We start from the raw sequence: 25,037 nt of genomic DNA on the forward strand, positions 1-25,037 counted from the left end.
AAGCAAGAGTCTTCGTAAGACTATATGACATCAAATGTACATAAATAGACACTACTACTCTTCTTGTGGGCACCACTGACAACAAATTTTACAAAACTGTAAGAAAGATTCAACACCATCTTCAAATTCTTTTGAGCATCTATCGGAATTTAACCATGACTTGTTAATTCTGTGAAAATGTGTTATTTAAATCAATTTATTAAATGAACTAATAGTCTAATATTTCTACAACCAGATCAACAAGAACTTACTTTGTACTTTGTAAATGTGTAAATGACATATGAAGCATAAAAGTACTTACTTTGTACTAGGATCACCAACGTGTGCTTCTCGGGAACTATCCCCACGACCAGAAGATCTCGAAGTCTTTTTAACGGCTTCTAATATCCGTTTTGTCACTCCTGAGACCTTTGAATGAGCATGACCAACCTCTAAAACATAATAAACCAAACACACAGAGTTCAATTAGCAACCACAAGCACACACACAGAGTTCAATTAGCAATCACAAGCACACACATAGAGTTCAGTTTACTTACTCACGCGAACCATTGTTGACTAAGTTTAATCTCTGTATATAAGAAAACATACACAAAACTGAATAAACTAGATAATTTGCATTCTTAATCTACAAATAGGTAAGAACAGGCAATGAGACCCCAAATAACCCCAAATCGAGCAACAAAGCAATGAGACCTCAAATAAACCACAAATTTCTAAGACATTAACCCTAAATTTCTCAAATCCGTTACTAAATAACCCCAAATCGAGCAACAAACTATGAAACCTTAAATAAACCCCAAATTTCTATGACATTTTACCCTAAATTTCTCAACTCACAAATAACCCCGAATTGAGCAACAAAACTGATGAAGAACGGAAAAAAAGCTCATACCGATCGAAGACGACGACGTTAGGATTATGACTGGAAGACCTAGAACAAGGTTTTTAGGGTTGTGATTGTTGTCAATGGTGCCCACAAGAAGAGTTGTAGTCTTTATTTTGTACATTTGATGTAATAAAGTCTCATAAAGACTCTTGCTTGTAATTGCCTATCTATTCATTAATAAAGTTGAAACGTTCATTCATTCTTTCTTTGTTTGAAGCTTTATGATAAAACCTTAGTCTTTTAGTCCATAAACAAACTTAACAACTTACGAAGAGACAAATGTAGATTTGCATGAACAAACTCTTCGTAGTTTGCTTAAAACGTTATATTCGCAATCTAAGGGTCAAAGGACTATTGACCTCAGTATGATTGTTAGAAGAATCTATGATGTCTGGTTATGAGGCATTGAGAGTTGGAGACTCTATAGTTCTTCTAGGTATCTTCCGAAGGTACTGAATTGACCAGTGCACTTCTAGAGACAATATAAGAACAAACCATTTAACCTCTTATGTCTCGAAGTCACTATGTATGAATTGCATCATGCTTACCTTAATCCTGAAATGAGACATGCCATTTCACACCTTAGTATTCTCATTTGAGAAAGTCAAAGTTCGGACTCACTATGTGATTCCGAACAAGGCCTATTGGTGAAGTACTAAGTTGTGAGTCTGTCATGAGTAACTTTGTGAAGTTCTCATAGATATGGAATTCATGTACAAGATTGCTGAAATGCAATGTATGTCACCTCATGCTTTGTTCCTTGGAGTGTGAATAAATGAACTGGCCAGTGTCCAAATTGAGTCCTCACTCTTTTGGATGAAACAATGTGACTTGTTAGCTCCTCGTCAATACATTGTTTCTAACTTATTCACAAGCGACAAAGGAGTTGAGGAAATAACAGCTAGAAGGGTAAAATGGTAATTTAGTAAATCCCGACTAGCTGATGACATTCATGAAGGGTAAACATAGATAATATTCAGTGGATCCGCTCATCATTATTAGGTCGAATTCTTGAGTAGAAAATAAATTCATTTGAACCGAGAGATTTTCAGTGTCAGCTCTTTAGTGGAGTTAGTTGGCATTAAGCTAAACTTGGAAAAGGTTTGTGAACTTTTGAGTCCAAGTGTTTAGCTCAAGCTTTGTTCATTTGGGTCCATGAGGTCACTGTCACGAATCACATCGATAGGAATTGTTAAACTGGAAGCTAAGTCAAAACAAGAACGAAAATTGTCGAAAGGGTATTTTTGTCTTTTGAGACATAAGGATGAAATGGATGTCAATAAATTTTGACAAGTTCATTTGATGACTTAATGTCACTCGGCCATAATATGATTAATTGGGCCTTGTGAATTAATTTCATTTCATAAGAATTTTATTGAAAATTCTTAATGGGCCTTTTTCATGTTGTCATGAACAAGTGGAGAAGCTTCTTGAAGGCCTTTCTAGCATCACTATAGGCGCCCAAATACCCAAGAGACAAGAGAGAATATTTTGTGCATAAATGTATGAAGATACTTGCCAAAAGAAAAAGAGGAAACAAATTTCCTCTAAGGGAAATAAGAGGTAGGCGCCCAACACAAGAAACAAGCAAGGAATGGAATAAAAAAGGAAACAAATCCAAGGGCTTCTAGAAGCTTATTTGGCCGAGTGACTCTAAGGGAAGGAGAGCAATATTTGCTCATGAATATGTGATATTCAATGAAAGAGGAAACTACCTTATTGAAGGTAAAACCTCCCCTATAAATAGAGGCCTCATTCCCTTCATTCCATTCATTCCACATAAGTTAGAGATTGAGAGCTTCTCTCTCTAGAACTTGTGGTTGCCGCCCTTCTTCTCTTTCTCTCTCTAAGTTTATTTTCGATTTTTCTTGTCTTGGCACCTAGGTCCTCACTCGACCTAGTGTTTAGCTCTGCGACTTCGAGACTCGTTCTTAAGTCGTAGTGTTTAAAAGTGCCCACTCACTAATTCCTTCTTTTCGAGTGATTTAGTGATAGAAACTTTCGTGGTTGCTTGAGGTGCCGAGGAAAGAAAGAGAGACGTGCTGCGAGGGGAGACGAGCGTTGCAAACTTTCCACAAGCTTCTTCAAAGTTCAAGCTTCAAGAAAGGTTAGTAAACTTCTAGCTCATATTGGTTTTTAATTACATGTACTTGCACTTGTCTAGGTTAGTAAAAACTGTTTTACTTGTAAAAGAAAATTTTTAAAATTCCGCCGCTTACCGAAGCGTTAATTATTTTCTCAAACCCTAGATCGATTCCAACAGTGATGTGATGTCGAAGAAGTTTTTATTGGGTTGTGATGTGTCGCCGGCAAAGCTGCGACGGTGGTCAATGTTGGGTGGTGTCAGTGATGGTGGTCAACGAGAGTCAAGTTCTTGTTCGAATGTTTTTTTTTTTGGAGCAATATTAGATATGGTAATAAATGTTTCAGGTGTTTTAGTTCCTCGTGTTGTGTACAAGTATATGTGAATATTTCCAATACTTAGTCATTTTTTCTTACTTTTCATATGGGTGGGAAACCAATTTTGGTAGTGGGAAATTTCCCTCCCACACTCAAATAGTAAAATTTTGTTAATTTTTTATATTTTAAGTATTACAACTCCTTCTTTACCTTTGACTGTAGTGTAAATGTACCAAAATTTTGTGGGAAATTTCCCTCCATCTAAAAATGGTGAAATTTTGATCATTTTTAATTTTTTGGGTATTACCACTACTTTTTTATATTAGCTGTAGAGAAAAATAGACCATTCTCTACAGCTTTATATTCGACTGGAGTCTAATATAAGCATAAAAAAAAGTGACCGTAGTCTGTATTCAAAAGCTCCATTAAAAGGCTAAACTGGAGTTAAAAAAAAACTGTAGTTGTATCACATATTTCTGGTAGTGGTACATAGAGAAAATAAGAGATTTATTTTTTGCATTGATGTATGAAGATACTTGCCAAAAGAAAAAGAGGAAACAAATTTCCTCTACACGGAAAGCAAGTGGGCGGCCAAGGAGGGAGTAAACAAAAGACGAAACAAATCCAAGGCCTTCTGGAAGGAAGATTGGACGTGTGGGATGCGAAAAGAGGAAGCAAATATTTGCTCATTAATATGTGATATTCTATGGAAAAGAGGAAACTAACTTTTGACTAATCCTCCTCATATAAATACCCACCTCATTCAAACTCACAACAGACAATTTTGAGATTAAGAGCCTCTCTCTCTTCATTGTGGCCTCTCTCTAGAATTCCCTTTTCATTTTTGTTTTGGCACCTAGGTCCACATTTGACCTAGCGTTTTGTTTTAGCTCTTCGACTCTAAGACTTGTTCTCAAGTCGTCGTGTTTAAAAGTGCACATACACTAAATCCTTCTTCTCTCGAGTGATTCATATGATAGAAACTTTCGTGGTTACTCAATTTCCCGAAGAACGAAGAAAGGCGAGCTACGTGGGGAGACGAGAGATTCAACCTCCACAAGCTTCTCAACGATCATGCTACGTAAAGGTTAGTAAACGAGTAATTGCTCTTCAATAGTTTTAATTTAAAATAACATGCTCTTCAATAGCTTCTCAACTTGTTTATAGAAATTTTTATATTCCGCCGCTTGCTAGAAGCGATAAATCTTTTCTTAATCCTAGATCTATTCCAACATTAAGTGTGTCACATGACCAAAACATGACTAAATATTGGACATCCGTTAAGAAAAGTTAATAGAAGGGGCACAATATCATCAATGCAGGATTAAAAGGACACATATACTACTTTTCGAATTTGGAGGAGCATGCCGTTTCACATGTTATAATTGATGGGGACAATAGTGTAATTAATCCTCTAGAAAATAACTTACATATTACAAAAACAAAATTTGATTATCATTTTACTTCAACATTATTATCTGCATTAAAAATCCGTTAAATGAATAACTTTACCTGCATTTAATTATATATACTTTAATTTTCTTTACGCATGTCATTAATCATTAAAAAATAATGCACATGAAAGGTAAAAATAGTGTACTTGCAAAAATTTACAGAAAATGACCTAAAGAAGTTGGTATAGTAATAATGGCAATTCTTGAGGCCTTTAATTCTAGATTTGATGTTCCTAGACTCAATCATCGGGGCCGGGAAATAGTCTCCTATTCGATAGGGCCTTGTAAAATTTAGTTGGGTCTAGTCCGGACACAGTGAGTGTAGAGTTCGATCACCTCAAAATAAATGTCATTGAATCACAAGCCCAATGATGAAACCAGCCCCACGCGGTCTAATATACACAAAGCAATTAAAACGACAAGTATATTGTATTTTATTCTCAAACATGGACTGATTTGAGAGCGTTATGTTGGTCCCGGCCCATCTCTTGGGATGAACTTGGCCCACTTGTCTTCAAGGAGCGACGAGCAGCCACGTCAGAGAAAGACATGTTATACGCCCTAAGATTCGGACATTTTGACGAATTCCCTTGTGCCGTTCGACCGACCAGCGCGACGTGGGACGACAAGAGAAGAATCGGCACGTTTCCCTGAAGATTACGCACCTCGTCCTCCATATTAATCCGTTTATTCTAAGAATAAATGCATGTCCTTTTTCCTTATTGTAATTATTATTCAAATCATTCTCTGTTGTACTTTTGATCTCGTCCTTTCATATTTGTTGACAAGCCGAGTTTGAGCTCTTGTAATCAAGATCTCTCTTTTAACAAAATCGCATTTATTTCCAATTTACTTGTCATATTTTATTTTACAAATTTATTTGTGTTCCTATACGACGATTTTTTAAGATCCACTTATAATAAGTTTAAAAGACACACATTCAAAAGTTCTGTTCGAGGCTTGATTTCGACATGTAGACACTATGAAAAAACCTAAAAAAATACTATGAAAAAAATAGACATAACGGACTAACCACTTAATAAATATCTCTAATCCTTAATGGGAAAATGAAGAGGGAAAAGCAAAATGATAATAACAAGAAATAAATTAATCAAAATAATAATAAGAATAAATAAAGAAATTCCTTGTATAAATTATGAATAGCTTGTTTGGGCATTATTATCTTCTCCTATTTTTTTTTCCCGAACAGAGGGCGTTATTGTCTTTCGTTACGTAGTTGCCCAACTTAGCAAAATAATTAATTTCGGGTGCGAAATATATATATACTAGTTTTTTAGCATCGCGCTACGCGCGAATGATTTTAGCATATTATAAATGATAATAACAAGTAAAATTTGTAGAGGTTAATTTGTGTTATCAAGATTTGTAAACAATGGACACCAAAGAAACCGGCAATCAAGAAAAAACCCTTAAAAATCATAAACGAATAATAAAATGAAAAAATTTATTTTGTACATTGATTAGACTTTCATGGGTAAATAAGACTTGCGTTCGCTTTCCAATGAAATATGGAGACACATATAAGGTGAAGGAAAATAAATATTAAAGAGAAACTAATAAAGAAAATATAAAACTAACATACACTCAAAATAATGTATGTTATTGATATATATTACGTTTGGTTGGGATTAAAAAGCCTTGTTTTTGTTTTTAGAAAAAACAAAACTGTTTATCCGGTGATTGGCAAAACTGCTTTTACAAAAAATTTCAAAAATATTTTTAGATTTTGTACATGAGATAGAAAAGCTAGGATTCTTAGCTTTTAGAAAAAGTGTTTTTAAGTTTGCTATATAAATTACTGCAATATCATCGTACAAAATATTATTTATATATATGTATATAAATAAGCATATCAATAATTATTATTTAATTATTAAGAACATGTCTATTTTAGTTTTTTTACTATAATATATTTATTTACCAAACGCTAAATCAGTTTTTGTTACCAGCAACAACTGTTTTATAAACAGTTTACCAAACACTTTGTCATTTTTCAAAAAAAAAAGTTTTTTATAAAAGCATTTTTTTAAAAAACAAAGCTATGTCAAACGGGGCTATAGTATAATATAGCATTAGTAATTATGATTATAAAATACATAAAAAAAATTACACAAAATATATTGATGAGAGAGGGAGGAAAAAACAATATATATAAAAAAAAAAAACGAAAAAAACGAACTAATGAAATATGGAGACACATATAAGGTGAAGGGAAATAAATATCAAAGAGAAAAAGAAAGATAATCTAATAAAGAAAATATAAAACTAATATACACTCAAAATAATGTATGTTATTGATATAGTATAATATAGCATCAGTAATTATGATTATAAAATAAAAAAAATTATACAAAATATATTGATGAGAGAGGGAGAAAAAAAAAACAATATACTAATATACACTCAAAATAATGTATGTTATTGATATAGTATAATATAGCATCAGTAATTATGATTATAAAATTAAAAAAATTATACAAAATATATTGATGAGAGATGGAGGAAAAAAATAATATACATAACTTTTTTTTTACAAAATAGATTGGAAAAAAAAAAGAAACCCCAAAAAGGCAAAGGCGAAAAGAAAAAAAAAAAAAAAAACCAAACCTAAAAGGGAGGTTGACAGGGTAAAAATGAAAAAAAAAAAAAAAAAACCCACCGGAAAAGGCAAAGAAAAAAAAAAGGCAGGCAAAAAAAAAAGAAAAAAAATCAAAATCCGCCACGTATCGCCGTCTGGCGACGCCACGTGGCGGCGTGTGGGTGAAAGTTGAAAATGCTCTGCTCTTTATTATCTATGTTATATATATATATATATATATATATATATATATATATATATATATATATTTTCATATGCAAAAAATAATATGAGAATTAATAAATTTTTCGTGATGACGTTCTCTCTCTCTCTCTCTCTCTCTCTCTCTCTCTCACCTATTTAATCCATGTTGAATAGCACACTCGTTACTTCCATTAAAACACATACAACACATTCAACTAGCGGCGCAGCTTCCTTTTATTTTTTATCGCTTTCTTCTTTCTTCATTCAGTCTCTATTCCATTCAGTCCATCAATATCACAGCACAAAGCCATGGCCAAGAGGGAGATCTTGGCCATTTTCATGGCCTCAATTCTGGCTACAGGGCTTCAGGCTAGTTCCACCACGAAGGGGGGCTATGACAGAGAAGAAGAAGAAGAAGATAGGATTGTGTCTCTTCCTGGGCAACCAAAAGTCACTTTTGACCAATTCTCGGGCTATGTCACTGTTAGCCGTGTCGCTGGCAGAGCCCTCTTTTACTGGCTCACTGAGGCTCTTCACAAACCTTCCTCAAAACCTCTTGTCGTTTGGCTCAACGGAGGTAACCAAAATTACCACTTTAACCCTTTCTACTCTCATTTCATCTCATGTTTTATACTCCAAATCTGGGACAGTTTTGGTTGGTTTTATTTTTGTAGTGTAAAAATTTGTGCGCGTGATTTAAAACTAATTTGTGATTTTTACATTTTGTTATAGTATTTATTTTCTTACTGTTATATTGACTTTTATTTATTTTATTTTATTATTAAGGTGTTATTTTTTGCTCCAATATTAAGGTGTTATTTATTTCGCCTTTTGCCCATTGGGTAGGGTATCGTCCTTTAATAACTTACAGGTTGTTGACCTAACAAAGGGCCTCATAAATACATGTAATTTATCATAACATTCTGTTAGCATTTAATAATCTCTGTCCAAAGGAAAATAAATAGATAAAAACCAAGAGGAATTAAATTTACCGTTTTTTTTTTTAGCCAAACGACTCTTGTTTCGTTGAATTCAAATTTAGAATTGTAAAAGCTGTATAGACTATATTGTTTATAAATATACATTTTTTTTTCTTTTCCTTTTCCTATAAGGGTAGAAAATAATGTACAACCTAGGGGATAAGAAAGGAAAAGTAGAGTTATGTGGAGTGGGAGATAGACGAAAAATGGTAGAGCCTACCAGAAACATATATTGGCCAGCGGAGTGATGAATATAACTACGACTAGAGTGCTACGAAATTCCATAAAAAACGCTACAAAACCAAATAACACCAAGGCACTTCCACGTTTGGACAAGCAGTGGAAAAAGTCATCGCATCACTCGCAAAAAGCAAAATAATGACAATACTCAAAACAATCACTTACTATAATACGTAATGCAACTAGAGTAGCAATGGGATATACATAGATAATAAATACACGTTTGATTCCGCTTATCTGTCAGTCGCGTAGTAGGATCTCTAAGCAGAAGATTCAATGAAACGAGATTCAGAAGAAGCTGTATTCCATATATCGCAATGATTCTTTTATTTCATTATGATTAATTTGTGGTGGTTGGGTGTATATAGGACCCGGTTGTTCATCCGTGGCATACGGAGCGTCAGAAGAAATCGGACCGTTTAGGATAAACAAGACTGGGACAGGGCTAACCCTAAACAAGTTCTCGTGGAACACCATCGCTAATCTCCTCTTCTTGGAAGCCCCCGCTGGAGTCGGCTTCTCCTACTCCAACCGCTCCACCGATCTCCGCAACACCGGCGATCGACGCACCGGTACCTACTTTATTCTACACGCGCCATTCATAAAACTCACTCATATATATATATATATATATATATATATATATATATATATATAATATGTGCACTTTATGAATGAATCAGCAAAGGACTCTCTGGAGTTCCTGATCCGGTGGCTGGATCGGTATCCGAGGTACAAAGGGCGAGAGGTTTATCTCACGGGAGAGAGTTACGCGGGGCATTACGTGCCACAGCTGGCCAGAGAGATCCTGATGTACAACAAACACTCTTCCAACAAAAAGAAGCACATTAATCTCCGAGGGATTATGGTAAGATATAATGAAATCAATGGCGAATACAAATACTATGGTGTTATTGACGTGTGTTTTGTTTGTAGGTGGGGAACGCGGTAACGGACAACTACTATGACAACGTGGGGACGGTGACGTATTGGTGGAGCCACGCGATGATATCGGACAAGACGTACAAGCAGCTGATCCACAGGTGCTCGTTCCGGCAACAGAAGGAGTCGGAGGAGTGCGAGATGTCGTACAGCTACGCAATGGACAACGAATTCGGCAACATCGATCAGTACAACATCTACTCCCCTCCCTGTGATGCCACCTCTGACTCCACCCACCGCCGCAACATGCGCCTCCCCCACCGCCGCCCTTTCCCTGTCCGTACCAATTCCTGCTCTTTTTTTATTTTTTTTTATTAGGGTCCATTATATATATAGGTATAGGAAAACTCAAATTTTTCCATATAATCAATCTTCGTTAAATTTTAAATAAATAACTACGAGAGATTTTATTAACAAAGCCAAAAAATATTAATAATCGTAAATAAATCATCTTGACTATAAAAGCATAAATATTAAAAACGTCCCAACAATGTCACGTTATCATAATAATTATGTATTTAGAATTTACAAAAGATTATGTATTTAGTGAATTTTCAAATTTTGGTGGTTTAGTTGCTTAATATTTTGTTTTTCTTATTGTTATTTCTTTCATAATCTAAAATTTGTTTTTTTGTTTTTTGAAATAAAAGATGACGTTCCAGAAGCTAGAAGGATATGATCCATGTACGGAGAGGCATGCGGAGGTTTACTACAACAGACCTGACGTTCAAAAGGCACTACATGCCAACGTTACAACAATCCCTTACAAGTGGACTGCTTGCAGGTATATATATTTATATTTCAATTAGGTTAATCAATATCAATCAATTTTATAGAGCTTATAATCAATCATTCGCAGTGAGGTTTTGAATCGGAATTGGAACGACACAGAGATTTCCGTTCTCCCGATCTACAAGGAGATGATCGCCGCTGGCATGAGGGTTTGGGTTTTCAGGTTATTAATCATCAACATTTTAATTTTCAGATGATTTTTTATGGCTATTGATCATAAAATCAAATTAATAATGATGTTAACTGTATTAATGCCAGCGGTGATGTGGACTCAGTCGTGCCTGTCACGGCAACAAGGTTTTCGCTCGCACGCCTCAATTTAGCTACAAAAGTTCCGTGGTACCCTTGGTATGTCAAAAAACAGGTTAGTATTCATATACCCTCAATATTGTACGTATATATGTGCGGCGTTTTCTACTTCCTGTTTTTGGATCGATGTTTGCCCTGCGCTGGTTGATAGTGTAACTTCTGACGTTCAGTCCATTTGCCCGTTCTAATGAAGTTGCTTTCCCTAAAAAAAAAAACAAAAACAAAAAATATTATTGTACATATATATTGTTATCATTAGAATATACTAGATGTTGAGATAAATCAAGTGCTTGTGATGTGATGTGAGGTCCGGTAACAATGCCCATCAAGACTAGTTTTGCTTTGATTTTCTTTTGCCTATTTATGTCTTCTTCCCTGCTAGCTCAGCTTTTATGATATATATATATATATATATATATATATATATATATATCATATAATTGAGCTTTGGATTTTTATATGGTCAACATTAACCAACCGTATTTAGAGTTCATATCGTCTACCTAGTATATAATTATTCATTTCAACGCTAAGCCTTTTGGTTTTATTTCCAAATGCAATGTGTATAATTTAGGTATTGATTTTTTATTGGTAAGAACGGAAATTCAGCGAATCACTTGCACGTAACATCATTGGAAACTATGCCACGTGTACCATGAATAATCCAAAAACAAAAATCTTGAATAATATAATATCAAATAACTAGTCTATTGAAATACCATTATCTAATAAAGGATCTTTGAACATATCCTATGATTAGTTGGATGTGGCTGGTCCCAATCAATTTTTTTTCTTCTTAATTTTACTTATGTAAGCAATGTTGTGTGTATATGTATGCTAATTATATTCTTTTTATAAGGTTGGAGGTTGGACCGAAGTTTATGAAGGATTGACATTTGCAACGGTGAGAGGAGCTGGGCATGAAGTTCCACTTTTCAAGCCAAGAGCAGCTCTTCAATTATTCAAGTCATTTATTGAAGGGAATCACCTCCCAAAGAAGTGAAACATTTCATTGTGAATCCTTGAAGAAGAAACAATTTTTTTTTATAATTTGGGGGATAAAGGAAAAAAATTATATTTCCCATGAAAGTTCGATTGCTAATTGCATCTGAAATATTGTTGTTGTTTCTAAGTAGAGAAGGGTTTGATATAGAGACAAAGGGAGAAGTGCATCAAATTAGTCCCAAAAAAAGTATTGTTAGATGTACTAATTATGCATGCATTTTGTAACCTTTCCCTAAAAGGAAAAAAAGGAAATCAAAGTTATGCATATGTGTTATCAGCAATTAATTATTTTCTGGATATAAATATGTTTCTTTAAATGTGTATATTTTTATTATCATCGGTCCTTCAAATAAGACAGAAATCTGACTCGTTATCCGATTATAACGGAACGGATAATACTCGTTTTTATCGGATAAACGAGTAAGACCCCCGTAAAGAATTTAGAAGGTCCAGTAATAGAATAGATGGACTCGTACTTGTGTATCTGTTACTTTACCCGTTAACTCTACAAACAATGCTTTTATTAAGAATGGATATGAGGTCCATTAAGTTATTTCTAGCATTAATTACACTTGATTAATAGTCTTATGTTGATAATATTATAAGTTATTTCTAGCATCAATTACACTTGATTAATATTCTTATGTTGATAATATTATAATATTATTTTTTATAATTAGAAAAATAAATAAACAAAAAGCATAAACTTTGTTGTTCTTAAACTTTGAATTTTAATTTTCTTTCTATTGTGAGTTTGATATTAGTATTATAAGTGTAGTATTACGTATTATTGTTTACATTTTATAATATTGTACTAATGTGTTTTGTATTGGTAAAATATTATTTATTTTTTTAGAGTGTTTAATTATGTGTTTGACCATGCAAGAAAAAAGAAAATTGGCATTTGATAATATGTTTTTAATTTTTTTAATTACTTTTATTTATTAAATTCAAATGGGTAAATAGGTCTACCTAACATTTCAAATACTGATACCGAGGTTGTGATTTTACTGATATATCGACTACCGACGGATATATCGACGGGTATCCTTTAACATTTACAATACTGATTACCGATGATATATCGATAACCAATAGATATATCGACAAAAATCTTAAAATAAAATAGAATTTTAAAAAACAAAGTTTCAACTTTTCAGTAAAGTAACCAAATTTACGTTTTCAAAAAAATTTTTGACAACCAAGATTAAAATTTTTGACGATTATTATATGCAATTTATCACTTTCAAAAAAATTAATCTTGGGGTCAATTTTTTTTTTTTAAATCAGATTGGTGCACATTTTGGTTATTTCACTACATCACCCAAATATATATGTCTTCAAATTTAAAATATAAAATAGTTCCTATATGCTACATATTAAAATATATAGGTATATATATATATAGACACACACATTAAAAAACTTGATTTTTATTTTATTTTATTTTACAAATGTATATAATTTAATTGTAATAAATATATAGATATATAAATAAGTATTTATATATATATATATATACTTACATGTATTATAAAATATAAACACGGATATATATATATATATATATATATATATATATATATATAAACAAAAAAAGGTACATTGTCATATACAATCTTGGTCATATATAAATAAAACTATAAATAAGGAAATGTAATTCGAGGGAATGTCAAATAAGGTAGGTACATTTAATAATAATAATAATAATAATAAAAACATACAAACATCAACAAGCAATATCAGCGTGAAGACAATCAAAAGAAATTTCCCTAACAAGTGGTAAATATTAAGGTTAGATTTATTACTTGTAAAATATCCAATATTATTTGACATAAAATCGGATAAAAATGTCTCTCAAATCAAATAAATCGATTTCACTCTTACTATCTTTCCTCCCAATCCCTCACTCGATGTCTCCAACACTCGATTCCGACGAAAATACAACAAAATCCAACGAGATGCGAGGGAATCCGACGAACTATGACAGCTTATGGTGGACAAATTTCACATGAATTTGACCTTCACCACTCAAAATGCCCCAAAAATATGAATTTTATGGGAAATTATCGTATTCTATCGTATATCATCGTAAATTATTGCATATCATCAATCTTAATTATTCAAAATGACTAAAAAAAGTATAAATTTTTCGCATTTAAGCGTTTATCATCGTATATCATCACTACAAAAAAAATCAAGGTTTTGCGCGACAAAAATAATTGTTGCGCAAAACCTCATTTTCTCGTAGTGTATGTAAACCATTGTATATCGTCGTATATTATTGTAAACTATCTTAATTTATCATGATTTCATCGTATAAAATGGTTAAATTTCATCCTAATATATCGTATTCCATCATAAATTATGTGAAATTCCAAATTTTTTTTACGCCTGATCACTAAATCAATGTTCATCATTATTCACCGAAATCACTCAATGGAGAGATCATTAGAAATCTCTTTGAGAGTTAAAGAGAGAGAAATAATACAAGAAATGATGAAAATTAGAGAGAGAATGAGAGAAAGATGGTGTAATGGGCTGAAATGGTATTTTTGTCCGATTTTAGGTCAAAAGTCCAATTTTAGATCTTTTCAAACTAATGGGTCTAACTTTGATATTTTGTTACTTATTAGGCTCACTTTTATGATTCCTCTTTTCAAATGTCCCACATCGGTTACAAATAGGAAAATGTGGTTTTAAAACCTTTATAAAACCATAAAAACGATTTGCACAATCACAAAAGCTTAAGGCCTTATAAATTGGGCTTTAGTTCAGATTGGGCTCACTCCTAATGGGTCTAATAAAGTTTTAAATTTTCTTTTTTATTCCTATTTTTGGCCGATTTTTTCCAAAAATTGGACAATATTTTGTGTTTTATAACGTTTAAAATATTGCGATATTTTGACAATATGTCGATATATCTCCATTTTCAAACGATATTTTATAAAACGAAATGATATTTTCAGGTTCTCTTTACCGAAGTGTCTCCGGTAGCGTCATATCGTCGATATTTGAAACCTTTGATCTATCCGATCCTGTACCCGAAAAATTTGAACGGGTAACGTGTCCGACATTTCTCTATCCGTTTATCCGAAGAATATACTCATTACTCGGCTCATTTCAAAATTCGGGTAAACGAATCCATTTTTAAATTGGATCCGGGTAAAGGAACAAGTGGACTTGGCTGAACCCATATCCATTGCTATTCCCACCGTAGACATAATCTATGAGTTTATAGGTCTTATTTGCTCAATTGCACTTTACTAATTTAATAGGAAAAATTTCCCCTATCAACAAACTTATTAGATTCCAAAATAACTTCATTCTAAAGTACAAACGTCATGCAAAGAAGTAAAATGTCTCAAATTATGATAGCCCGCTTGTGGGAAAAAGTAAGTAAGCATCGGACACGAACAACCACTGTGATACTACTTGTTGGTGAAGCACGTAGGGTATTAGACACACACAATCCCTCCGATACCACTTGTTGGTTAATCACGGTTGGTATCAGACACGAACAATTGCTCCGATACCACTTGTTGGCTAATCACGGTTGGTATCGGATACGAACAATCTCTATGACACCATTTTTTTGGTGAACCAAGCGGGTATGAGACACGAACAATCACCTTTACAGCTTGTGAGATCTATAATAATAAACACATTATTATTAAAGGTTCTTTATTCGTCTCATCGAAGCCAACTTGGGGACTATAGACCTAGGAATAGAAGCTTAACAAAACCATAAAAAGACGAAAAAAGTCATTTCTCTTTATCACATTGATTTGTCTAATCTTGCTCAGATTCCACCTAGGTACGCCAAGACTAAACTCTCCTTTATACTAGAATTATATTTACTCAACATGACGAGTGTCCACTGATCTAGTCAGTTCGTGATCAAGATCCTCCAGATTCAACCCGTATCGAGAAAGGTCAATAATCCATTATACCTTTCTTGATACTTTTATACCCTAAGCACTGTTACTTCCCCAACGAAAGATTCTTCCAAACGTACAGACTTTGGAAGTGCCGGCAATCTATCGGTTCTAGAATCAACCCTTGGGTGAGTGAACATTGACCTTCTTTTAGGAAGGCTAGATTCCGTATCTGTCAACCACTTCCCACACAAATCATGCTCTGAAACTCCCAAGACATAAGTTGTGATTAGCATGATAATAGCCTTTTAGCGAATGAGTCAAAGAGTGCGGTAACATGATCCAATGTCCATGATCACTTCAGGATTTAGATCAAGTCTCACTATGACCATCATAGCGACCCCTGTTAGTGTGTCGTAACGGTACTTAAACGACACATCTACAACCAAAGGTTGTCCAGGTCGTGCACTTACCACAAGTGCAAAATGCTCGCACGTCGTCATCAAATTTCACTAGTGTTCCGCATATATGACTTTAGATACAGCTATCCAGGAATGTATCGTCATCGACCATGTTTTAGCTCACCTCCCAAACTCAGGTGCCCAACACGTGACTCAGCTTAACTCGGAGGCTACGGGTGATAGTTGCTATTGATTCTGATATTCTGCGCTCAACCCACTAATCATATGATGCTAGTAACGTAAACCATTATTCTATTTAGTAATCATTTATGATTTATTCATTATCTCTCATGGGCAAGAATTCCTAATAATCTCCCACTTTGGCCATAAAGATAAGGCAATTCCTTTTAGCCATTCTATTCTCAACCATGTCATACAGACAACTAGAAATTTGACCAGCATTGTGATTCTCATTGATATGGAGTCTCACCTTAATCTATTACTCTATCGATTTTGTCTCATCAACGTATTTCTCGTTTTAACATTCTTTAGCTCATGCTACTTTGCAAGTGATCCTTGACTTACCTTTATTAGGTCAAGTCAAGTTGTCCATTAGTAAATTAATTTACTATAGAACACATTAACACTTCGCATACGGTTAGATCATACACCCTACTTTATATCTACTTGATAACAAGTCCCCTATCACAGTTGTACACCCATTTGGTACCAAGACTAGTTGTACCATATCATGTTTCAATCTCATCGCCACTAACTATAGTGTGATATCATTGAACATATTTTTAAGAACTTTTATTGACCTGTTTCCATTACTTGGTTATTACATAATGTATCCTTATTGGTTGTGTTCATATTCAATATACACAGGACTCAAGGTTATACTATATCTATAATAACTAAGTATCTCACTATTTACAGAAATCATCGTGTTTCAAACATTTGCTAGATTTCTCGGAAATTGAGAATTTTCAAATGACTAATGGTTAGCCCTTATAATAACAATGTCTTCAGCCTCGTCTGTCAAGCTATATACCTTATGTCAATAGGTATACTTGAGATATTATGGAAAAAGTTAGTTTTTTCTAAAACTTAGGTTCTAAAAACGGTCAGCTCATTCAATTTCCTTGTGTCAATAGTTAACACGTGTTTAAGGAGTTACACTCATCGATCATTCTTGTAATATCGAATTTTATTCAATAAACTCTTAAGTACAATTGTACTTAGTTTATTTCATTCTTAGATCAACCTTTGTGAAGGTTTTAGTAGTTACACTACTTTGTTCCACGTCATAAGTTTTTCACAACTTTATCCATAAGGACAGTTCAATAACTTCCAATTGGAAAACCCAATGAATTGTTTCGTGGTATCAGAAGAGCATCATCATTGTCAATGTCTCTAATCAAGGGTTCAAACCCCTTTTACACCATTAAGCTTGTTTAAGCTTGAACGCTTTCATTAATAATTTATAGATCCCTTCTAATCCATTAAGTCGAAGACTTAACTGGCAGATATACTAAATTGGGTTTATGACATCTTTTCAGGTATTATGATCTTCATGATCATATCTTTCATTGAGTGAAAGATATTGTTGATGATATTGAGGTGACGAGGATTCTTGCGAGGATGCTCCCACTATTTCATTAATTCTGTTCATATGGAAAGTGTCATTTTTTCTTAAGTTCTATTTATCGATTTATCGAACCATGTGGTAAGGTAATTTTCAATTAACCTTTCACTCAAATTATTTAATGATAGCAAAACGTCATCATTAATGATGAGCTTGATCCTGTGAAGGATGTTGCTATGCATTGAACAACAAGTGGCTAGATTAAGAACCTCCCACTTAATCGACGAACAACAGTGACTAGGATCCAATTAAGGATGCTCCCACTCAATGATTTGAAAACATAGTGGCTAGGGTCCTTTAAAGGATGCTCCCACTTATTTAGTGAACTAGAGTAGCTAGATTCCCATTAAGAAAGATCTCACTCATTTAGAGTACTAGAGTAGCTAGGTTCCAATTAAGGAAGCTCCCACTCATTTAGTGAACTAGAGTAGCTAGGTTCCAATTAAGGAAGCTCCTACTCAATTAATGAAGTATTAGTTGTTGTCGGTCGTTTTCGGAAAACCCGAGACGCCAAGAAGGCACGTCGCTCAAAGGGCCGATGGTCAGGCCGGAGGTCCTGAAGAGCGGCAAATCTTCAAGCCCTCGCCCAAACTCCTGACTCCTCGAGTCGAGCTTAGCTCCTCGAGTCGAGCCTTGAGTCAATCTCCTCGAGTCGAGCTTCGCTCCTTGAGTCGAGCCTTGAATGGTTCCTCGAGTCGAGCCTTTAATTGTTCCTCGAGTCGAGCCTCGAGTCATTTTCGAGTCGAGCCTCGAGTCATCCTCGAGTCACTCCTCGAATCAAGTCGTTAGTCGCTCTCGCCGGGCCGAGCCTTGCTCCTCGAATCGAGTCACTCTCATCAAGTAGAGAGCTTCATATTTCACATGAGAAGAATGACATTCGAAGGCCCGCAAGAACCCGGCAAGACGAGCCGCCCACTACGCACGCAACGCGCTGCGCCGGCCAGCCGAGCAGCAAGCAGCGCGCTGCGCCGGCCAGGCAGCGCGCCGCGCCAGTCAAGGCACCCTGCGCCGCGCGTCCTGCGCCGCGCGTCCCGCGCCGCGCCCGGTGACCCGCGCGCCGCGCCCCCTGCGCCGCGCGCCGCGCGCGCCGTGCGCCTCCACTTGATGCCACACGCATTCCTAGTCCCACATGGACGAAAAAGGGACCTTCTAAGGCTCCCAAACACCTATAAATACCCTCTCTCATTGAGGGGAAAGCCATCCCAAGATATCCAAAAATATCCAATAATTCTCTTCATCTCTTATCGACACGTTCGATTTCTCTGCTTCTCTGGATGCCATATTTGGCCTGAAGCAGGTTCTCTTCTCTCTCCCTCGTTCTCAAAGGTCCCGAAGCACTCACGGGAACTTCCCGGACGTCGCTCCCTTTGACCGAACGTTCTCCGGTGCTCAAGCACGGCCCTAGGGTTCTCAACTAGAGCTACCCTTGCGCGTCTAACACGCTAGACGCGTACGCGATCTCCGAAGTTCTGAGACGCTGCCGAGGACTTCTCGCGCCCCGTTTCCTTCGTCGAGCACGCCTCTTCACCAAGGCTCCACGCCTCATACTGCGTCACACACGCTTGAACTACGTTCTGACCTGATTCCACGCACGGGTACGTAGGCAGCCGACAACCAAGGCACGGTCACTCATCCTCCTCACCCCCTACCTCTCCCGAGAGGCGGGTTGATCGGAGAGAACCCTAGCTCGAGACTATCGAGTTCACACTCTTGGCCCGGGTGCGATCACTTGGTCCGGCCTTGGATCGAACCGCCCGAGGTTTTAAATAGTTGTTCATTTTCGTGCGACAACATTTTGGCGCTAGAAGGAGGGGACTTCCCGACCTATTCAGCCCGAAATCCCTTCTATTCATCTTCTTTTCTTCTGCGAACTCAACTTTCTCGAACTTGAGAAACGATGAGTAGCCAACCACCCGTACGTTCTGAGGGCGCAAACAACCCCGAAAACGTCGCTAAGACCAAGAAATACTTCTTGCGCTCCCGAGCGCATGGTGACGAAGAGTCGCTCCATGAAGAGAGCTCGACCCGCTCACCATCTCCATCTTCTGATAGCAGGGACAACCGCATCGTGGAGTTAGAGGAGAGTATCCGCCGACTGAAGGCGAAGAACGCAAGGTACCACAGCCGACTGGCTGCGAAGCAACCTATGCGTGACACGACGATCCCCAACGGGGATCCTGAGAACCTCAACGAGGAAAGCCGCGACCCTGATTATGAGGATACTGGTGACTCGGAGGATGTCGAGACTTCTCTCACGAAGGACGGGGGACTCCCCGCCGTGTTTGAAGCCGGTCCGTCGAATCCCTTACCCCGAACAGGCGATGCGCCGGTAGCTTCTCAAGAGGGGAATTCCCGACGTTCGGCCCTCGACCGACTAGGTCCGAGGGAGAATGTTACGGAAAGTCAGGGCGCGCGGAGAGCGCACCGCCGCAAGCAGAGCCGGCGCTTCCGTACGGCCAGCCCTGATCTTAGGGACCACCTCACTGCTCAACGCATTGGGCGTGGCAATGATCTGAGAGAGCGACTAAGCTCTAGACCCAACATCCCGCTGGCAGCCCCAACTAACGGGAACCGCCGCGCAGGACAGGGGTCTAACGAGAGGCTGCAGGTGACTCCTCCCGATCAAGGGGTTACTCCAACGACCGGTCTCGATGTGGTCACTATGATCCACAACCTTCGAAATGAGGTACGAGATCTCCGAGAATACGGAATAGGTGGAATTGCCTACGGAGTCGTTGAGGAGAACTCATCACCTTTCACTACTCAGATATTGGCTGAGGTTTGTACGGGGAATTTCAAGCTCCCGAACCTCGCTCCCTATGATGGTAAAGCAGATCCTGCTTACCACATCCAGCACTATGAAACCTGGATGACGATGCAGGGTGTTTCTCCTGGTGCCATGTGCCAAGCCTTTAGTTTGACCCTCGCCGGACCCGGCTTTGAGTGGTTCAAAAACTTAAGACCAGGAAGCATCCACTCGTTCAAAGACCTGAAGGACATGTTCCTGGCACGGTTCGCTACGTCTATGGTCCAAAAGAAGACCAAGATGTACCTGTGGTCAATCAGGCAAGAGAGTGGCGAGTCTCTTAGACGATACCTCGCCCGATTCACAGAAGAGTCAAACAAGGTCGACCGCTTTGACGACAGTGACGCGATCGCCGCTATCATAGAAGGCTTGCGCACGAGTGACTTCCTCAAGTCTGTCGTCGGCCGTGTCCCTTCCACCATGGCCGAGTTAATGACTCGAGCTAAGACCTTCATGGGAGTCGAAGATTACCTCGACGGACGCAAGAGCACTACTCAAAGCTCTCGCCGTCGAGAAGAACCTATCCGCGAGCAGAACGAACCTCGTAAGAGGCGAAACAAGGGGAACCAGGTTTCTAGCAACCAACCCCCCGTACCTCAGAAACCGCGACTTGCGGAAAATTTCAAAGGGTACTCGTCGTTCACGCCGCTGAACACGGCGCCGGAAAGGATCTTGGCTCTGGCACGTGACAAGTTCACGCCCCCGGCTCCAATGAAGAAGGACCCCGCAACTCGCGATCGGTCCCGGTATTGTGAGTTCCATCGGGAATATGGTCATTTGACCTCGGAATGCTACAACCTCAAAAGGCAAATCGAGGCTCTGATCCAACGGGGCGAGCTGAAGGAGTTCGTGTTGCGCATGATTGGCGCTGCGGGCCCCACCGCGAACAGACAGCAGTCTGGTCAAGGAGGAGGAGCGGCCGCCTCTGCCAACCAAACCCCGGCTACTGCCAACGCCAACCCACAACTGCACGTGGTAACCACCATACTGGGAGGTCCACAAGATGGGGATTCAGCCCGTCAACGGAAGAAATTCCCTAGGGCCGTGTCTCAGGAAGACGCTGCTATGCACGTCAACTTCACATATGAAGAACCTCCGTCCGTGCCTCACGAGACGATGTATTTCACCAATGAAGAGGCCAAGCGAGTTGTGCATCCGCACAATGACGCGATCGTGCTCAAAGCCCAAGTGGCCAATAACTTGGTGAAAAGGGTTCTCATCGATAACGGCAGCGCTGCCGACATAATCTTCAAGTCCACCCTAGAGCGCATGAAGCTCGGGGGGCTGCGCCCGACTCCGACCCAAACGCCATTGTTTGGGTTCAATGGGGAAAAGGTTATGACCGAGGGCATCATCGACCTGCCGGTCACCTTTGGGACCCCTGGAGGAATCGAAGCCGTTCACATGGTCCCATTCCTAGTGGTCGATCAAGAGTCGCCCTACAACTTAATCATCGGGCGACCCACGTTGAACCGGCTAAGGGCAATCACTTCCACGTATCATCTACTGGTGAAGTTCCCCACCGAAGGGGGAATTGGCATCATGGCTGGAGACCAATCCCAAGCCAGAATATGCTACGTGCAAGGAGTTGATGGCAAGTCCGCGGGAAAAGCGGTCAACACAATCTTCCAACTGGAAGACGATTACCCATGAAACCTAAGGGATGCAAGGAAGTTCGGAGAACTTGACCCCCGTGATGAAATCGAAAGACTCAAAGTGGAAACCTCCGATGATCTTGTGCCAATCGTCCTGGACGAGTCGAAGCCTGATCAAGTTGTAAAAATCGGCACCCGACTTCCACTCGCCATCAAAACTCAGCTTACCGCCTTCCTTAGGGAGTTCAAGGATGTTTTTGCATGGACTCATGCGGACATGCCCGGAATCGATCCCGAGGTAATAGTGCACCGACTGAACGATGACCCAAAGGTCGCCGAAAAAGTGCAGGCTAGACGAACGTTCAACCCAGAACGATACCTGGCCATAAATGAAGAGGTCGAGAAACTCCTCACCGCAAACTTCATTCGAGAGGCTAAGTACCCCAAGTGGGTCGCCAACGTGGTAATGGTAAAAAAGCCCAACGGGAAGTGGCAAATTTGTATAGACTACAAAGATCTTAACAAAGCCTGCCCTAAGGATTGCTTTCCACTCCCGCGCATCGAACAACTGGTGGACGCCACGGCCGGCCGTGAACTCCTAAGCTTCATGGACGCCTATTCAGGCTACAACGAAATTCGAATGCACGAGCCCGATCAAATTAAGACAACCTTTGTCACTGATCGAGGTCTCTACTGTTACAAGGTCATGCCTTTCGGCCTTAAGAACGCGGGAGCAACATACCAACGCTTGGTAAATCGGATCTTCGCTGATCAAATCGGCAAGACAATGGAAGTATACGTGGACGACATGCTCGTTAAAAGCCTGCTGGCAACTAATCACGTACGCGACCTTAGGGAGATGTTCACAATCCTCCGCCGATATAAAATGAAGCTCAACCCCAACAAATGCGTATTCGGGGTTGAATCCGGAAAGTTCCTCGGTTATATCGTCAGCCGACGAGGCATAGAAGCGAACCCGGAAAAAATCAAGGCACTCCTTGAAATGAAGTCGCCAAGACGAGTCAAAGAAGTGCAAAGCCTGACCGGTCGGATTGCCGCTCTGACACGCTTCGTGTCTAAAGCCACCGACAAGTGTCAACCGTTCTTCAAAGCTCTGAAGAAGACAGACGGCTTTGAGTGGACGGACGAATGCGAAAGTGCCTTCCAAGAAATGAAGGCTTACTTTGGGTCCCCACCATTCCTCTCTAAACCAAAAGAGGGCGAGACGCTGTACGTGTATCTCGCCGTCTCTGAAAGAGCTGTAAGCGCCGTCCTTGTCCGCGAAGAGAACAAGGTCCAATGGCCAATCTACTACGTAAGCAAGGCCTTACTCGACGCGGAAACACGCTATACCGAGATTGAGAAACTTTCTCTGGCTCTCGTAACGGCAGCTAAGAAGCTACGACCGTACTTCCAAGCTCACCCAATCGCGGTGCGAACTGAGCATCCAATCGGTAAAGCTCTTCAAAAGGGAACGTCGACTCGCATGGCGATCTGGTCCCAAGAATTGAGCGAGTACGGGATTGAGTTCCACCCAAGAACGGCTATAAAGGGGCAGGCCTTAGCCGACTTCGTGGCAGAATTCTCCTACGCTCCCGATATGGGAAGAGCGGAAACTGACTTAAACGATAACGAGCTAACTCGGAAAAGGAAGGTAGACCCAACGGGTCCCATCTGGGAGTTATACGTAGACGGAGCATCTAATGCTCGGGGGGCTGGCGCCGGAATAATCCTAATTAACCCCGATGGGGAAAAGCTGCGATATGCCCTCCACTACGGCTTCCAAGCCTCCAACAATGAAGCTGAATACGAAGCGCTCATTGTAGGGATAGAGCTAGCACAGAAGCTCGGCTCCCATAACCTGCGAATACACTGCGACTCGCAGTTGATCGTAAACCAGGTTAAAGGAGATTACATCGCCAAGGAGCCCAACATGGTCGCGTACCTGGCTAAGACGAATTCCAAACTAGATGCCTTCTCTTGGTTCGAGATTCACCAAATCCCGAGAGAACAAAATTCGGAGGCTGACGCGCTTGCTCGCCTCGGATCTGGCATCGACGAAGACGGATTGGGGACCGTGCCCATTGAATCTCTCCCACGACCATCCGTCTCCCGAGACGAAGTCGGGACCATAGAAGTGGCAACTCAGCCCACTTGGATGGACTCAATTGTCGAGTTTTTGCGAAGAGGGGAACTCCCCGAAGACCGCAAGGAAGCCGATAAACTGAGGGCCTTAGCATCCAAATACACGCTCCGAGAGGGCACGCTTTATAAGCGCGGTTACTCGACACCGCTGCTCCGATGCCTCGATAGCGTTGAGTCGACCAAGGTCCTCCGCGAAATCCATGAGGGCATCTGCGGAAACCACGCCGCTGGAACTTCCCTTGCGCTCAAAGCGCTTAAGCAGGGCTATTTCTGGCCTTCCATGAAGCGAGATGCTTGCGAATGGGCAAGGCGTTGCGATAAATGCCAGCGCTTCGCGGAAATTCCGCGACAGCCCCCGACCCCGTTAAGCAGCATCGTTGTCCCACGTCCCTTTGCTAAGTGGGGCGTGGACATCATTGGCAAGCTCCCTAGAGCGCCAAGGCAATACAAGTACGCCATTATCGCCATCGACTACTTCACTAAGTGGGTAGAGGCCGAGCCGCTTGCCAGAATAACTGAAGCAAACACGACGAACTTCATCTGGAAGAACATCATATGGAGGCACGGTATCCCCGCCTCGATTGTGACCGACAACGGGGCACAATTTGACAACGCGCGAGTAAGAGATATCTGCGATCAACTGAAGATCAGCAAGACCTTCTCCTCGCCGCGACATCCTCAGGCCAACGGCCAAGTCGAGGCAGTCAACAAGACTATCAAGAGCAACCTGAAAAAGAAGCTCGAAGACAAG

At 39.3% G+C, this 25,037-nt stretch overlaps 1 protein-coding gene across 1 annotated transcript; it reads left to right on the forward strand.

Moving 5' to 3' along the window:
• The first annotated feature begins 7,683 nt into the window (after positions 1 to 7,683).
• On the forward strand, positions 7,684 to 12,171 carry SCPL25 (serine carboxypeptidase-like 25). Its single transcript, XM_089616129.1, has 8 exons — positions 7,684 to 8,122; positions 9,134 to 9,337; positions 9,449 to 9,633; positions 9,702 to 9,983; positions 10,358 to 10,491; positions 10,567 to 10,662; positions 10,758 to 10,863; positions 11,668 to 12,171. Exons 1-8 carry the CDS (start codon positions 7,855 to 7,857, stop codon positions 11,809 to 11,811), a joined length of 1,419 nt encoding a protein of 472 aa, XP_089472255.1. The 5' UTR covers positions 7,684 to 7,854; the 3' UTR covers positions 11,812 to 12,171.
• The last annotated feature ends 12,866 nt before the right edge of the window (positions 12,172 to 25,037 follow it).

The sequence above is a fragment of the Urtica dioica genome, chromosome 1 (genome assembly GCF_054948205.1).
Source record: "Urtica dioica subsp. dioica isolate 48M chromosome 1, U.dioica_male_clone48M_v1_H2, whole genome shotgun sequence".
In the NCBI taxonomy this organism is placed as follows: Eukaryota; Viridiplantae; Streptophyta; class Magnoliopsida; order Rosales; family Urticaceae; genus Urtica; species Urtica dioica.

What these genes read in the sequence shown, in the direction of transcription:
- SCPL25 (XM_089616129.1), top strand. Translation starts at nt 7,855, where the DNA reads ATGGCCAAGAGGGAGATCTTGGCCATTTTCATGGCCTCAATTCTGGCT. An exon ending in TGTCGTTTGGCTCAACGGAG is followed by an intron (nt 8,123 to 9,133) that starts GTAACCAAAATT and finishes GGGTGTATATAG; the next exon opens with GACCCGGTTGTTCATCCGTG. An exon ending in ATGAGGGTTTGGGTTTTCAG is followed by an intron (nt 10,663 to 10,757) that starts GTTATTAATCAT and finishes TATTAATGCCAG; the next exon opens with CGGTGATGTGGACTCAGTCG.